The sequence below is a fragment of the Labeo rohita genome, chromosome 23 (assembly GCF_022985175.1).
Source record: "Labeo rohita strain BAU-BD-2019 chromosome 23, IGBB_LRoh.1.0, whole genome shotgun sequence".
NCBI lineage: Eukaryota > Metazoa > Chordata > Actinopteri > Cypriniformes > Cyprinidae > Labeo > Labeo rohita.
Genome location: NC_066891.1, coordinates 12407655 through 12423387, shown reverse-complemented (window position 1 = coordinate 12423387; position 15733 = coordinate 12407655). Strand labels below are relative to the sequence as shown.

The window sequence follows — 15733 nt, the reverse complement described above, 5'->3', positions numbered from 1 at the left end:
CCTGCCCTGCCTCTCTCTCTCTGTCTCTATCACTGTCTTTCTCTAATCATAAACATGTTTAGTGTTAAAGGAGTGGTAGGGATGTCCAAAACTAACTTTCAAAACTGACTAGACAGTGGGTTGCCAGTAAAACTTGTCAACTAATCAGAAATCCTATACAACTAGATTGATTTTAGGTTCACCTGAGTTTTCAGGGAGCATTTAAATAAGATGAGAAAAAATAAATGAAAAAAGTTACTCAGACTCACCTTTTAACTAGTCAACTGTCCACTGTGAATTATTCTTAAAAAGTAGTATATTTTATTTTCATTACAGTTTATATTTCTAAGAAATTTTGTTCTTTTAAATATTATATTTATCAAAGAATCCTAAAAAAAAATATATATATATTAAGCAGCACAAAAGTTTTCAACATTCACAATAATAGAAATACATTTTAAAATGTATTAACATTGAAAAGATACTTTGAATTGATTTTTTTCCCCACAATATTACTTTTTTATGCTATATTACTGAGCAAATAATTGCAGTTTTGGTGAGCATAGGAGACTTTCAACTTGACATTAAAGTTATAACAGCCCTGTATCAAAAAGTTCAGTAAATCAGTCATTTTGCAACTTTTCACTTCTTGTTCCCTACTGACAAAAACTGAATATGCACAAAAATCTTTGACCAAAACATACTCTTTAAACAGGAACAAAAAATCTGTCTCAAACCGAAACAAACATTCTTTGTATCAAATAATCACGGCAGCAAGTCATACTGTAAATATATATATATATATATATATATATATATAACCTGAGGTTACATATATATATATATATATATATATATATATATATATATATATATATATATATATATATATAACCTGAGGTTATGACTTTATCGCATTTTTCAATCACTTGGAATTTAATTATGAGTTCATAGTTTTTACTGAAAAATCAGATTTTTTTTTCTGAAACAAACAGTCTTTGTATCAAAAAATCACTGCATCATATTGTAAATTAAAAAAACAAAACCACTAAAATGCTTTAAATTGAATTGTTGCACTTAAATGTTCACTACAATTAATTAATAGTAATTATTTAGTAGTATTATTAAATATAGTAATTATTTAATAGTTTTTACTGAAAAATCTGAATTTTTGTTTCTGAAACAAACTGAAATAAACAGTCTTTGTATCAAAAACAATCACTGCAGCAAGTCATACTGTTAATAAACTGAAACAAACAAACAAACAAAAAAACACTCAAATACTTTAAATTTAATTGTTGCAATTAAATATTTACTAAAAATTGAGATGTCAAACTAAGGTTACGAGTTTGTTGCATTTTTCTACCACTTGGAATTTAATTATGAGTTCAGTGTTTTTTCATGAAAATTAGAATTTTTTTCTAAAACAATCACTGCAGCTGCATACTGTAAATAAATAAATAAATAAAAAACACCAAAATGCTTTAAATTTAATTGTTTCAACTTGAATTTTCACTAAAAATCAAAGTGTTAACCTGAGGTTATGAATTTATCGCATTTTTCCACCAGTTGGAGTTTAATTATGAGTTCAGAGTTTTTACTGAAAAATCATAAAATTGCAAATTTAAATGTAAGGAAATATTATGACATTATGACATTTTTTTTGAGTACACAGGTGGCAGAATAAGGCAGTGCAGTATGGTGTGCACTAATACACCCATCCTGAGTCTCTTGCCTTTTAGGCCGGGGCCACACAAGCAGTCATCAACTACCGTAGTTTCGACGTGATATTCAGAGGCCACACAATAATTTCCACTAGTGACGCGTCCTCTCCATCACACTCAGTGCCCAAGGCCTGCACATCAACAGGAATTAAGGACATGCAGACACAGTTAGTGGGCTGGCCATGGAATCAACCCCCAGCCCTGCTCAAATAACTAGGGCCCTGTAATAATGACAAAATCAAAGCAGGCCCTCGCTGGTGCTATGGACGTCCCCAAGCATCACCACTCAACCCTGATATCCACACACACATACACGCACAGACACACAAAGTGCTGACTCTGGCATGGCACGTTGTTCTGTTTGCCCTCACTTTCCTTGACCACACGCATACAAAGCCGCAAACACTCACTAACTGGGATGAGCTTTGATCTGTTGTCTGCACGCTAAACATATTATCTTTCAGCTGCTCGCCTCTCGTGCTGTCCTCGCTGGTGATGATGCAGAGAGAAAGTGACTTTGGAAAAGACTTATTTGCGGGGTTTCATTTCAGAAGGTTCGTGTCACTTAGGAAATCCGGGCAAGGAGCTATTGTTTTTTTTTGTTTTTTTTTTTAAATATGCATGGTTCAATTCCAGGTGGATAAAAAAACACCATTTTTTGTCATTAAATATCCTGTTTTGCTCATAAATGCAAAAGTAAAACAGAAACTGTTTAAACTTTTCATTTATAGTAGCAGGAGTCTGTGATGGAGGAAGACCCTGAAGGAGGGGGGCACTGGGTGCCTGTTGGCTGGCTGGTGTTGAGCAGCAGTTCTGCATCCTACAGAGCGCCAGCAGTGCTTCTCTACCAGCCCTGCTCATTTGGGCTTGGCTAATTCTGTCACTTTGCTCCACGCTGCCCACGCTGAGCCTCTTTAAACAGCTCCGCTGCACCTCCGCTGCTTCCGCTCTCCTGCGCACCTCCTTAACGAGGGGTCGCTCGTACCAGCGGAACAGCAAGTGGGAGCAGCGGGCTGATTGTAGACCACTAGTTCACTTTAGCGGAGCTAAATAACCTGTCTGTCACTGGCTTTCCTCTCCACTCATGCAAATCTACAGCTGCAGGGCAGATTTTTTTTTTTAATGACAAATACTATATAGACAGAGCATTAAAGAGTATTATATATATATATATATATATATATATATACAGAATTTGCATGTAAATGCATCTAAATGTAAATAAGAAGTTATAAAGTTTAATATGATATAAATGTAAGATAACTATTTTTTAAACTAATAAAATATAAATGTGTACCTTCAATGCTCAAAGCAATATAAGTAACTTTGAATAAATGCATAATTATAATACATAATAAATAAAAGTTATAAATAAAAACAACAACAACAACAAAAAACAATTGTTCTAAAAACAAATGGCTGCTGAAATACAAAAGAGATACAGCAGCTGAAAAAAATTCTATTGCATTATTGTAAGATTGTGGAACATTGCGTGTTGAGAAATAATTGCTATTCCAAAGAAAGATTATAAAATATGATTACATTCAAATCATGCAGTGACACCACACGCTGCAAAAAAACAGCACAAAGGCACATTCATTACGTGCACAAAACAGCATAAAGACAGAAACATAAACAGTGAACTGGAGAACTGTCCCCTCATTGTTCATCTGACTGCACATACATAGAAAAACAGTGTTTTCCCTTTATCCAATTATTTAATGAGAAAGGGAATTTGCCCCAATTCCCTCATTTTACAATGTATGACATGCTATACTACACAAAACAAACATGCATGGAAAAAAAACAAGTTTAAACCCCAGTCTTTCCGTTTGAATTTCCCAGACACTCATTGTTCGGAAGAGTTTCGGATGATTTTAGCCGTGATTTAATGTAGCTTGTTAAAGAGTGATGATGTCAGCACAATAGAGGAGCCTCTAAATCCACCACATTCACCCAAAATGCCTCGATGAGATAATCACGGGTGACGTCTGCGAAAACACTTATTATATTCGCCCATCGCCTGGCTGAAGCTGCTAAAACTCATCAGTGTTATTCCCTATTTCTCTCTGGGAACGAGGAGGGGGGAAAAAAGATGATCTGAACTTTGAGGGAAAATTTGTTTTTAAAGGGACAGTGCTTTATTGCTTACCGAACATATTGGTCTGATTTTCTGCGAACAATCACACAACTTTGATGTATTTTCCTTTTATGAATAGCTTGTTTTTCTGAATGCTAAAGCGAGAATGGTGAATCTTGGGCTCTCTGTTCTTGTGCACATGGGCTTTACCAAAGTCCCATAAAAGGCTTGGAGCTGACAACTCAGCACTGGAGATAAGAAAAGGATCAACCTGAGCCTTTCTCATAGCTTAATTTATTTTAAATCCCAGCTCTATTTACCCAGCGCAGGCCAGCGGCCATTGTCCACCTAAACCTAGAGAAACTAATCGGTGCTTCAGTGTGGCACCACCACGAAACTAGTCAGGTATTTATATGTATACGTCGATAATCTCACTACGTTCGGGGGCTACGGCCTGAGTTGTGAGTCTGCTGGGTCGAGGGCAGCGGCTCCCTGTAGTGGAAGTTAATAATGAGCGGCTCTTCGGCAGTATGTGATGTGGACGTGAGGTCCTAATCCTCCGGCTCGCCCCCACGGGGGGCAGGCCTCCACCCCGGCACCTGTTTATCAACGGCGAGAGCCGCACGGTCGAGGGAGGGGAAGCGCAAGGCACTCGGGCCGCTCACGTCAGACAGGATATCTTCTCCGATGCGCCAGCACTTTAACCCAGCCTGTTATTAAAACTCTAATCTGTTAAACATGTCAATGTTAGCACTTTTAGCGTGATTAATAAAGCGAGACATAAAGCAAGACTCCAGAGTGCTGTGCAGGCCTTTCTGTTGCCTTGGGTTGTTTTGTTTCACGCGTTTTTTTTATTTGTTTGATTTAAATTCTTTTTTATTTCGCCTCATAAACGGTTTGAATTATCTCCTCACACATACATAATTCTCCAAACATTTTCTTTTGGTATGCGCCTCACGTCAATCAGTTTTTCAACCTGAAACCGAAAATGTATTACCCCGAAAGATAAATATTCAAGACTAACTGCGACATATATCTTCACGGAGCAAACTCGAAAACAGGTTTCCAAGACGCTAGTATCAAACCGGCTTTATAGAATCTGAAACAGTGTATGTGCTCGCAGAGAAAATAGGGTGATGCACAGCAACGGTACTGAGGCGGAGGGGGAGACTTAAAGGATGTGATTTATCTGAGCTTGATTGCGTGTTAATCGAGGTTACGTGTATTAAGTGGAATCTAATTGGAACAGACACTGGCAGCCTGACAGATCGACATGATGCAGATGGATTGAGAGAGAGAGAGAGAGAGAGAGAGGGGGTGAGTGAGTGAGAGAAAGAGAGAGAACGCAAGAGAGGGATAGCGGTAAAGCAAATATGAAGCTACTAAGAGGTGCTTTCCAAAATGAAACAGGAATTCATACTTAACCTACTGGAGCTACAACGAGTCAAAAACTTCAATAACATACATGCAACAAGAAATTAGAATGCAATTATTGTGCATAAACAGTGTGAGCATGTTGTTGTAAAGAAATCAAAACAAAATGTAACTTGCAAACAACTTCCTTGCATGATGACATCACTAAGGCCATCATCCAGTCACTTCGTGATGGACAAAATAAACATTTATTTCTCATCAAATGTCCTGTTTACAATAAAAATGTATCACATTACAGAAATAAAATGGCTATTTACACTTATATCATGATATTAGGATGTTATAAAAATTAGTTTTACAAGAGCCTGGCAAGTTTTCACAACTGCACCACTCTGTTCTGGCATGCGCACTCCACTGCCTCAGTTGCCACAAACATTCATTTATGCTTTATTGGAAACAAGGGGGAAAAAAAATATCCTCCCCTTCAGAAAAAAAGCCACAGCTGCTCCAGTACATCTCACCTCTGGGAGCCAACTGCCTATGTGTACTCAACTCACCAGCTTTTTCTATCCCAGAAGACAACTGGTTTGAAGGCCCTTGCTTTAAATCTGAAGCATTCACCCTATGACTGAGTGCCCTTTGCAACATTAGTCAGAAAAAAGGCACAAGAGCCACACCTGTTGTGCCAAACAACTGCTCTCTGAAAGGCTACACAAACACGTAACAAATTATACCAACAGAAAAGGAGGGGGTGAAAAATATCTGTAGCCGCACGCCAAATGCCGAACGGGAGGAGGTGACTTTAAGGATTCTCTCTCAAATGAGTGTGTGGACACAAGCCTGTTAACAGACATCGATTCCATCGGGTCTTGGACTCAGAAATGTCATTTGTAGTCATCTTTTATCACAACTGTGTTCAATAACAGCCCTGTGTTATTAACAGCAGCACATACCCGTCGTGGATGACTGTGTCCATTCGCGTCCCTTCATTTTGCACTCGTTCTTGCATGATAATTACACAACTGATGATGGGAATGATATCATTTTGTGCTGTAATCTCAGATTATTTCACGTTCAGTCAACCCAAGTCTAAAAAAAAAAAAATTAAATTGCTTAGTTTTAGAATATGATTATGGTGCATGGTGGACATACAATGAAAATAATGTATTTTTTTTTAATACTTGACAAATTGTAAATAAAACATTATTGGAGTATGTTTTACACAACAATACTGCATCAGTCTTACTACTCTCAAAATTTCACACTTGCGCTACTTGTCGTTTCTTTGTAAACAACAACAACAAAAAAAATGGCAATTTCATTCTAAAGAGAGAAAGAACGTACTGCATTGTTTAGCAACGACTAGAGAGAATAAACCCTCACTCGTCAACACAAAATGCTCAAATCGCTCTCGACACAGTCCCGTCACAGTGCCGAGACAAGGGACTGAGCTACTCCTCTCCTCCTTTGATTTGATGCATGCTGACTGTTACACTAATGGCATTAATAAGGACAAAATTACTATTTTGAAACACTGACTTTTCATCTTCCTAATCTGTCTGGCCATGTCCCTGCCCCCAGCCCTCCATTACGGGACCTGCGGACGGGTAGCCTTCCCATTGCTCGGTATGCCATGCAAATTGATTGCAACATTTTGAGAGGCCAAGAAGACTATGATCATTGAAATTTGACCCTCAGCTATTTTTAAGTGTTTGATTGAGATAGCAACTCATCCAGTTCAGCCCAGATTGGCCAGATAAGATTTCTCTTAGTCGGGATATTCTTCTAACGTGTGCCAGAGGCCAGCACAACCGTGGACTTGGCTTGCAAAACCAGGTGTTCCAGCAGAAACATGCAGAAATTTGGAACACAAATAAAGGAATATGGATATACATGTATTGTAATGTGCAAAGGGAGGACTGGTCATGCTCTGCTAGGCTTTGAGCTCTAACATTGAGAGAAATGACACAGTATGATCAAGGACATGAATTGCTCATTGATTTTTAGCGCCAGCTTAACTATCCATTCCAATTGATTTTAGCCCGGCCGGGTTATGCGAGTTATGGCACTTTTAATGCATCTTCTGTATGGCAGCTCACTACTGACAGAGAACAAATTTCGAAGCGCACAGGAGGGAGGGAAAAATGTTGATATGTAAAACAACTTGCCAAAACATGCGAGTTGTTTTCTCTCTATCTTTTCTCTCACTTCAGCCCTCTCTCGCCCAGTTCCTGGTTGGGAAATATGCACATCATAAAAAGTGTACTTCAGTCTCTAATTATTGGGATATGTCAGTATTTTCACCTGAGAAAACCTTTGCTGATTACAAAATAGAGGCAAAGTGATATAAGTCTGCCGAAATGTTAATTACAGCACATAGCTGCTCTTTGTGCGCCAGTGAGAAAGTGCAGAACATTCTAGGTGCACAGGAACCAAATAAAACCTTTACTGCCTCAACATGCACACCACATACAGTATACATTTCAGGCTGAGAATATACAGAGCCTGCTTACCAGAAGTGAATCAAGTTTCCACCAAACACGCACAGAGAATGTGGCCAAAGCTTATATAAAAATGCAAAATATTAGACACGAAAACAGCAGCTTTCTGAAATAAATTCAGTTTCGTGGATCATTCTTAATGTATCTCTTCTCTATCAGTGGTATTATATCATTTGCATCAATTATTAATTAAGCCTGGGTTTAGTGAAATAAGAGATAATGTGAGACATGTGATCCAATAGATGGGCTAAATGTCATCTGTCACAGAGAAACATGTTAAAATAGAGGCTCACTTTCCTGTGCGGGCTCAGCTTTCACCCTGGGGAGGGGAGATTTCTTTTACTTCTGCAAAAAAGTCTATTACGACGCCCTATTGGTTCAAGTACCTATTAAGTTTGAAGGACATTTCGTTCTGTTTTCAAGTGGGGTCAGATTGCACACCGAACTGAAACCCTAAATTTCAGAACTAACATCTTCCGTTCTCTCGTCCCACCTGAGACATCGTCCCTTTTCATTTCCCATACTCCACCGGTGGCCTCATGAGACAGGCTTAATGCAGATTTCGGCGCAAATGGGACGTGGAAGTAGCCACCAGCGCTGCGTCTATAAGAGCGTCAGAGTGCGTGGGTCAGGATGAAAGACAGGCTCCCTGTTAAAGCCGCGAGAGCCTTCAGCCATGCGCTTGTTTCGCTCTGCCTCATTCATGCTGTGGCCGTTGAGAGCAAACTGCACACTGATTCATTTCAACCAGGATGACAGGCTGTATGTGGGGAACATGCTTTAAATGCGCTGTATATGATGTCAGCGAAAACAGAAGTTAGATAAAACTGACAAAACCTCCATTTGGGAACACCTGGGGACATCCTCAATTTGGAAAAATTATTCTAAAGTAAATTCCACGCACAAAAAAATGCATACATATGAATAACAGTCTAATATAAAATGATAATAATGAATGATTTATTATGAGTTATTAATTAGTATTTATATTACAAGCTTTAGTAATTATAATTACCTTAATTTAAACCAAAAGAACTTACTCCACAGAAGTAAATGTGTGTGAAGAACAGTATTCAAACTCATATTTGCAATGCTTGAAATATCTAAGATATTATATCTTCTTTTTAAAGGGTAATTAAAATATTTAAATGTAATTAATGACAGCGTACACTAACTATGGCTCTGTTCTTTCACAGGCACACACACCTTTTTTGAAAACACAAACATGAACACCCTGCAGCATTATTGACGATGTGATAATTCTCATTTGAAAAAGCGACTTCACACTTGTGCGTGTGCTTTGCATGACAGCATAATTACAATATTTCACTTTTCCTGTTGATTCACTCTATTTGTGCACAGCAATGATAGAGCCAGCACAAACCGTCTGCCAGTTACAACAGCAATGAGATACGTCATGGAAAACTTTATGATCTCATGTTCCTGTTAATCAAGGTTTGAAAAAAGCGAAGTCCTTCACTCCTATTTACCTAAACCAGCTCACTTTGTGTAGCATTATTTTATGGGTTTGTTGTTCTAGCGTGAGGTATTATAACTTTGCATTCTTTCCCAAGGTCAGCTGCTGGCGTGACACACACAATATTTGCTTATGGGGCTTTTCAGGTCAGTTCTATTATATTTACATCAAATAATTTTTGATAAGGGATGTAAAAGACCTATAAAACTGTACCATAAATGGGAGAGGTGTAGTTGAGAAAAAAGTACAAAAGATCAACAGGTTTTTTTTCCTTTCCTTTTTTGTAATCTTTGACACGTTGACATTTTTGTACTGAACCTTGCAGAGCAATGCACCTAAACTAGGCCAACAAAGTGGGCACCAGCTCTTGTTTCTGCCCAAAGTACCTGTCTCTTATCTCTACAGCTCTATAATCACTTAACAAAGACTCGGGCATTTGCACAAATTAAAACATCAATAATGCACGAGTGCTTTTCAGTTTCTGCCACACACACCCCAGTGCCGGGGCAGCAGCACTCTCTCAAAATGTGCCACGCTCTCGCCCCGAGAGACCTCAAATCCAGTACCAACCCACCACCCCCTTGACTCCGGAGGGGTGGGGGTGGGGGGGAATTAAACGCAATAGACGATCGGGGGAGGGCTTATTTTTTAAGAATGAGGAAAAGTGGCGCTTCAGTGTAAACAGCCAACACCCTTGAGTGGCGTACTTCCATAAACAACATCACCACGGCATGGCCACCGTTTGTCATTAGCGGTCTCACTGCGAACACAGACATTGCTTTAATTCGGGCCTGGGATTCTGCCCTATCCTTACATATCTAAATCGGCAAAGGCTAGTCTCTTATTTACAGGGATGAGAGCGACCAAACCATCATAGCGAGATGAAATACTGCATGTTAAATATGCATAAAAGGGGTCAAAACAAGTCCACTATGGGAGAAAAGGAAGAGAGGAAGGGTGGAGGAGAAAACATTAAAACTTAAAGGGTCCGAAGACAGAGCCAGGGGGTGTTCCGTGCGAGACGGTCCGTTAGGACATGAATCTTGTCCACCACATACCTCCCGGAATGTATAGTCTATACCTTAAATAGGAGATAACCATTCAAATAGCGAAGGATTTGTAATGTGTGCGCTTGAGCCAAATGTGCATGTTTGCGAACATTAAACACATTCCTTCTACGGGCAAAAAGATGTCAAAGACAGACTAACTCATGGAGATTCATGCACACACACACACAGGCTTTTAAGCTGACGCATTACAATTAAGTTGCTTATTTTTCCCAAGCATAATATTTCAGCTTTTTTTCCAAACAGATTATTTCATGTTCAGAGCTAGTTTATCATTATTCCCTAGTTTTTTCCTCTCCTCCCGTTACCCTTGCAAACAATCCCCTTGTTAGCAAACTGTTAAGACAGGCGCTTGGTACACAAATTGCGCTCGACCAAGCGAATTTGTTTTGCAAGGATGACCTGTTTAATCATCTCATTTTCTTTTGCGGACGTTTATTCATCTGGTTTCCACGGTTACGGAGAACATTAAGGGGCTACAGTAATAAGGCTGGAGAGTCAAACAGGTAATAAAAAAATTAACGCCATTTTCCAGCAGCCGAGGACGCTCTCTGAAATGAATCAGGGGAGAGGGGAGCGCACACGCAGGTGAAAAGGGGCCTCCAATATTTCCAAACAATTAAGGGCCGGGCGGGTTATTTCACTCTGTAGAGAAGCTCAGATGGGTGTCCAATGGACACGACACTTTCATAACAATCAGCGCGCGGCTGTTTTAAAGTCGTAATCTTCCCTTATTTATCGTGATACTCTGATTACTTATCAAGACAATCAAATCCATCTGAATTACGATTATTAAAATTTCTTCCAACCATTCTAAGATAAGATTACTGTTAGGTGCCAAACATACAGTTGTATAACTTTAGATAATAAAAATCAATCAATGTATTTAGATAAAATATGTAAAAACAAAAATATTTTTTTAATCACAAATACATTTTGGAAATTATTTTTGGCCCTTCTTTAAAGCCTTCTAAATCACTACAGAAGGTAATGTCTCTCTCTCGCCCTCGACTTTGACAAATGTTGCCCCTTTGTACCAACCAATGAGTCTGACTATAAGCCAAATATAGAAAATTCCGGCACAATAGGCAGGACAGGTGTTGGAACCCCTCTGAAAGGGTCTGGGCTCAGTAAGTGAGACTAACAAAATCCAAATATGGTATTCAAGGATAGCAGCGTACAGGCAAAATAAACAAGCCATTAGCATTCTCTATCTCTCCCCTACCTGCCTTATGCTTTCACACAATCCACACATACCAGGGATCTACACCACAGATTGCATAATGTAAGGTATAAAGGAAAAAAAAAGTTGCAAAAAAACTCTGGGCAGACTCAAACAGGTATTTTCATTCTATTTCTGCTGCTTGTGCAAGCCGTAACATGGCATTTGTCGTGGTCTGCGCAGTGCTGGAAAATATCTAAATCATGCTGGAACACTATTTAATGAAGGCTGCCTTCAACAACCCAACATGCCCTTTCATTCATTACTCAGTGTATATGAATAGATGGACATAAAATTGCACAAATAATAGCACACAAGCCTGGTGTCAGGTGGCTTGTTTGCCACATAGCTTGCACGGGGTTTGACTCATTTCGTAAGTTGGTCGTTCCAAAAATATACACTGGCCGTGGATACTTTTTGACACTCAAAATGTGTGAATGTCATTGCATTAGATGACAAAATATCAAATCAAGTGGCATCTGCTAACAAATCACGCTGGAGCTTAGTAACTACGAACTAACTTGACTTTCCGGAGACATTTTTGTAATTACTTTTAACCACCTGATGTCAAGGTGGTTTTTAGTCGGTGTATGAAGTCGCTTCCGCTCAAGATCACACAGTTTTCCTAGCAAAGGAACCACAAGTGCAGTTCATCACATAGATATACGAACACTTTTTTTTAATTATTTAAACTTAACATTCATTTTGCTTAAAAAGAACAATTATTATATTTATAAAATAAATGGCACCTTTTTTAAGCTTTGAGATATATATAATGCACATAATTAAATTGAATAGTTCGTTGTCTAAGGTAAAGTCAATTTGAAGTGTGTATAAAATGCCCAAATACAAAATAATAAATACATTATTTTAAAATTAAATTTAATAAAATAAAAAGTAAAGAAAGAAAAAGAAATGATAATTAAAATATAAATGAAAGCAAACATGTTTTTCATTAGATCTGTCTTGTTAGAATTCAAGTTGAAGCAATTTAAGTACACCAAATCCACACCTGTCATCCAGACAGTTCCAATGTGGAAAAGCAGGCGGCTGGATTCTCATACAGACTAAGGGAATGAACTAGGACACAGAGTAAAGAGACATCTTAGCCTCCCCCCCTTTTGGTCTTAACAAAAGTCTGGGGCCGGGACAGAACAGCCTTGAGTCCCAAAACTCCCTCTTGTAAAGGCAGAAATCCCCAAAAGTGGACACACAGAAGAGACTAAAAAAGCACTAAGCTCCAGCCATGAGACCGCCAACTGCTCTGTTAACAGCCTCTTAACAGGTGTGGGTCCAAGAGCCATGTAATCCTATCAAGTTACAGAGTTTAAAAAAAAATTCAGTCAAACAGCAAACTCCCGAGCCCCCTTTTGCTCTCTCTTGTTCTCTCTCTCCGCTCGGTTTAGTGTGTAGGCTGTGACAGAACGCAACAGCTGGGCTTCAGATTTATCATGTACAGACTGTAATTATTGCTGCTGCTGCCTGCTACTGACCCAAGTGAATAGAATGTCACAGGCAAAAGCACACACAACCAGAGGATTCACGGCAGGGGAGGTTTCGAACGCAAGCACCCCTGTTTGCAGTCAATTACCAGAGAGGACAGGATATCAGCTCTGTGGCTCTCTAATGCAAACAATCTCTGAGGAAAAAAGGCAACAGGGAAGACGTTCATTTCCCTTGCTTATCATCGGCAGAATAAAAAAAAAAAAAAAAAGTGAGGATTGTCTTTCAGGAAAAGAAAAAAAAATCAGCAAATAAATATTTTCATGACTGAGTAGATGAGAGCGAACTTGTTAATTCAGCGTAGAGATTTCACATAAGACCACCGGAAAAGCAACGGTCTAATCTTATCAACCGCCCCACCCCATGTGACCTGTGCGTTTGGGTCCGAGATAAAGAGCTACACACTGTTAGCGCGCAGACAAACCATCCATCGGCTCGGGCCAATCGGTCCCTTAACTGTCGATCTCAGACTAAAGGAACTCGTCAGAGTGGCTGAAGCCTGTAGCTGCACTCAGCTGTCAAGAGCGGGTCGCGGTAGCCTCTCTAACAACCCTGCCTGAAACCTGCCTACAGGGTTGTTCACACCTTAAAGACCCCTGCCACATTTAAAAGGATTAGTCGCCACATTTTGTACCGGCTTAATCTTCCTTTCAGACAGCATAATAAGGGAGCGCCGATAAGCGGAGCATGCAAATTTCATTCGAGGCCATTGGAGCTCAAGCTTTCAGACAAACAGACTAAAGTCTTCCACACTGTGCTAATTGCTTCTTCATATTCTTCTTTTCCCCTCTTATATGCCGTATCAGCTGCCGCAGATTATTTGTCTCCCCCACTTTGCATGAAATTAGAATTTCATGTGGAAGATCATAAACGTGAAATGAAGCCATTCTGCGAGGCCCAGCGCGTACAGGAAGATCTTTCCGCAACTTTTTAAACCGTATGTGCCAAAACAAGAAAACTCAATGTAGTGTCTGCACCAAGGGGAAGAAAACGGACCATAAAATTCTCAATCGTGTGGCACATTTCTTGCAAAAGGTGAGGTAGATAGCGCAAGATAGCAGCTTTATGAGAAGCTTTTTTTGCGAGATGCAAAACTTAAACCACAAGCCCTGTGAAGCACCAGTACCTTGATAGTAATTCCTTTTTTTTCTCTCTTTGTACAGTTCACTTTTGTTTTACTGAAAATAACACCTCAGCTCACCTGAACTCTATGTTCATAACTAGATTTGCTTACAGCCAGGGAAATTATATCCTTGGAAATTGTCATTACTCAAATAATATTCCAGCTCATTCACATAGACGTAATACTGCGATGTATTTGTTTACATTATTATGAAAAACCTTATCTAGTGTTATCCCATTTAATTTTTTTAAAATATAACAATTCATATTTATTACACAGCAAAATTATACCTTGCATTTTAAACATATAAAACTATAGATATCTGTGACTGATTTATTATTCCACAAGGTTTTCTAGAACAGTATCAATTAGACCATTACTGTGTACAAGTGACAGAAAGGTTTTGAAGTTTTAATTAGGGTCTGGTGTCTGCATGAATGCACAGGAGGAGAGGAGAAGAGAGCATCACGTTCACATGCTTCGAGATTGATCCGTTCCTGTATTAGCCTCCGTTATCGTTTGCCTGACTGTGAGCTCGGGGACCGTTGGGGTATTAGGATGACAAAGTTCGTTTTGACGGTGGGGGGCCGGTGACTGATCAGGAAACTCAAGCTAGACTCAGTCGCCCTCTTTCTGTCTTTGCTAGCCGTTGCCTTTTTTTTTTCATATTTGCAAGACACATATAAAATGAAAGAAGTAAATATATCTACTACAGCAGTTAAATCTATAACTTGCATTGATTATTACAAATAATAATAAAATACACTATTTATATATTAACTTTAAACAATTTTAAACTGCATTTGTGTAAAAAGAAAGAAAGAAAAATATCGTATGAGCTATATGAATTGAGCATTTAAATAAATTCAGCTATATATAATTAATTTAGCAAATGTAATCTAGTGTCTTATTTTAATATGTAAAAATGAAGATAAATATTTTAGTTTCAGATGACTCAAGATGTGCATTGTACGGAATGCATTTCAGACGTCCTTCTAAAAGAAGCTCACCTTTCTTCTGTTTCATCTGTGCGTGTCATCAATTATAGATTAGAATTTAAAGAATATGCATGAGTTGACATGGCAACACTGATCACCCCTTCACTAAAGAGCGCTCTCGCCTCTCTCAGCGGTCGGGTGTGCCGGGGGTCCCTCAGGAAAAATAAGCATAAAAGGGGTTAAATGTGATGCCTAGCATCCTCTCCCCCCTTTAATGTCCCCCCTTCCAAATGTACTTCAAAACTCTGTTAATCTGCGGCACACAACATTCCCATTAGCATAGCCCAGCCCCCTCATAAAAATTCCAGCTAGTTTAATTAAAAAATGTAAATTTACTGTCATCCGAAGAGCTGCAGAATTAGGACAGCAACAGCCTTTTTTATTGCTTAAGACATCAAATTGATTCGGTTGTTGCTAAATTGTGATAAAGGTTATTGAGGGCTGCAGACCTTGGGTTGTTTTTTCCTCCTCATTTGATCCTATTTTGCAGATGAGTGGTAAAGGTGCTCAGAGTGGACAGAGGCTAAAACTGCTTTCGCTCGCACCGAAAAGAAAGAAAGAAAAAAAAACGAGGGGAGTAATAAAATAACTCCAGTCATCTGAACAGAGGGCATGCAGCAATATGACAACGATTTTAAAAAAATCTCGGGTGTGTCTCATTTAGAATAAGAATAGAACAGAAAGC

The 15733-nt window shown here is 38.9% G+C and overlaps 1 protein-coding gene across 17 annotated transcripts in view; it reads right to left on the bottom strand.

The window, feature by feature from the left end:
* casz1 (castor zinc finger 1) overlaps positions 1 to 15733 on the bottom strand; it is a 234777-nt gene that overhangs the window by 64802 nt on the left and 154242 nt on the right. For 12 of the 17 annotated variants that reach the window (XM_051097448.1, XM_051097449.1, XM_051097441.1 and 9 more), the window contains one exon: positions 6111 to 6246. The exons of the other annotated variants lie outside the window; for them this stretch is intronic. In XM_051097448.1, coding sequence (XP_050953405.1) covers positions 6111 to 6147 — 37 coding nt within the window. In that variant the 5' untranslated portion in view covers positions 6148 to 6246. The remainder of the gene's footprint in view (positions 1 to 6110; positions 6247 to 15733) is intronic. 17 annotated transcript variants of the gene reach the window in all.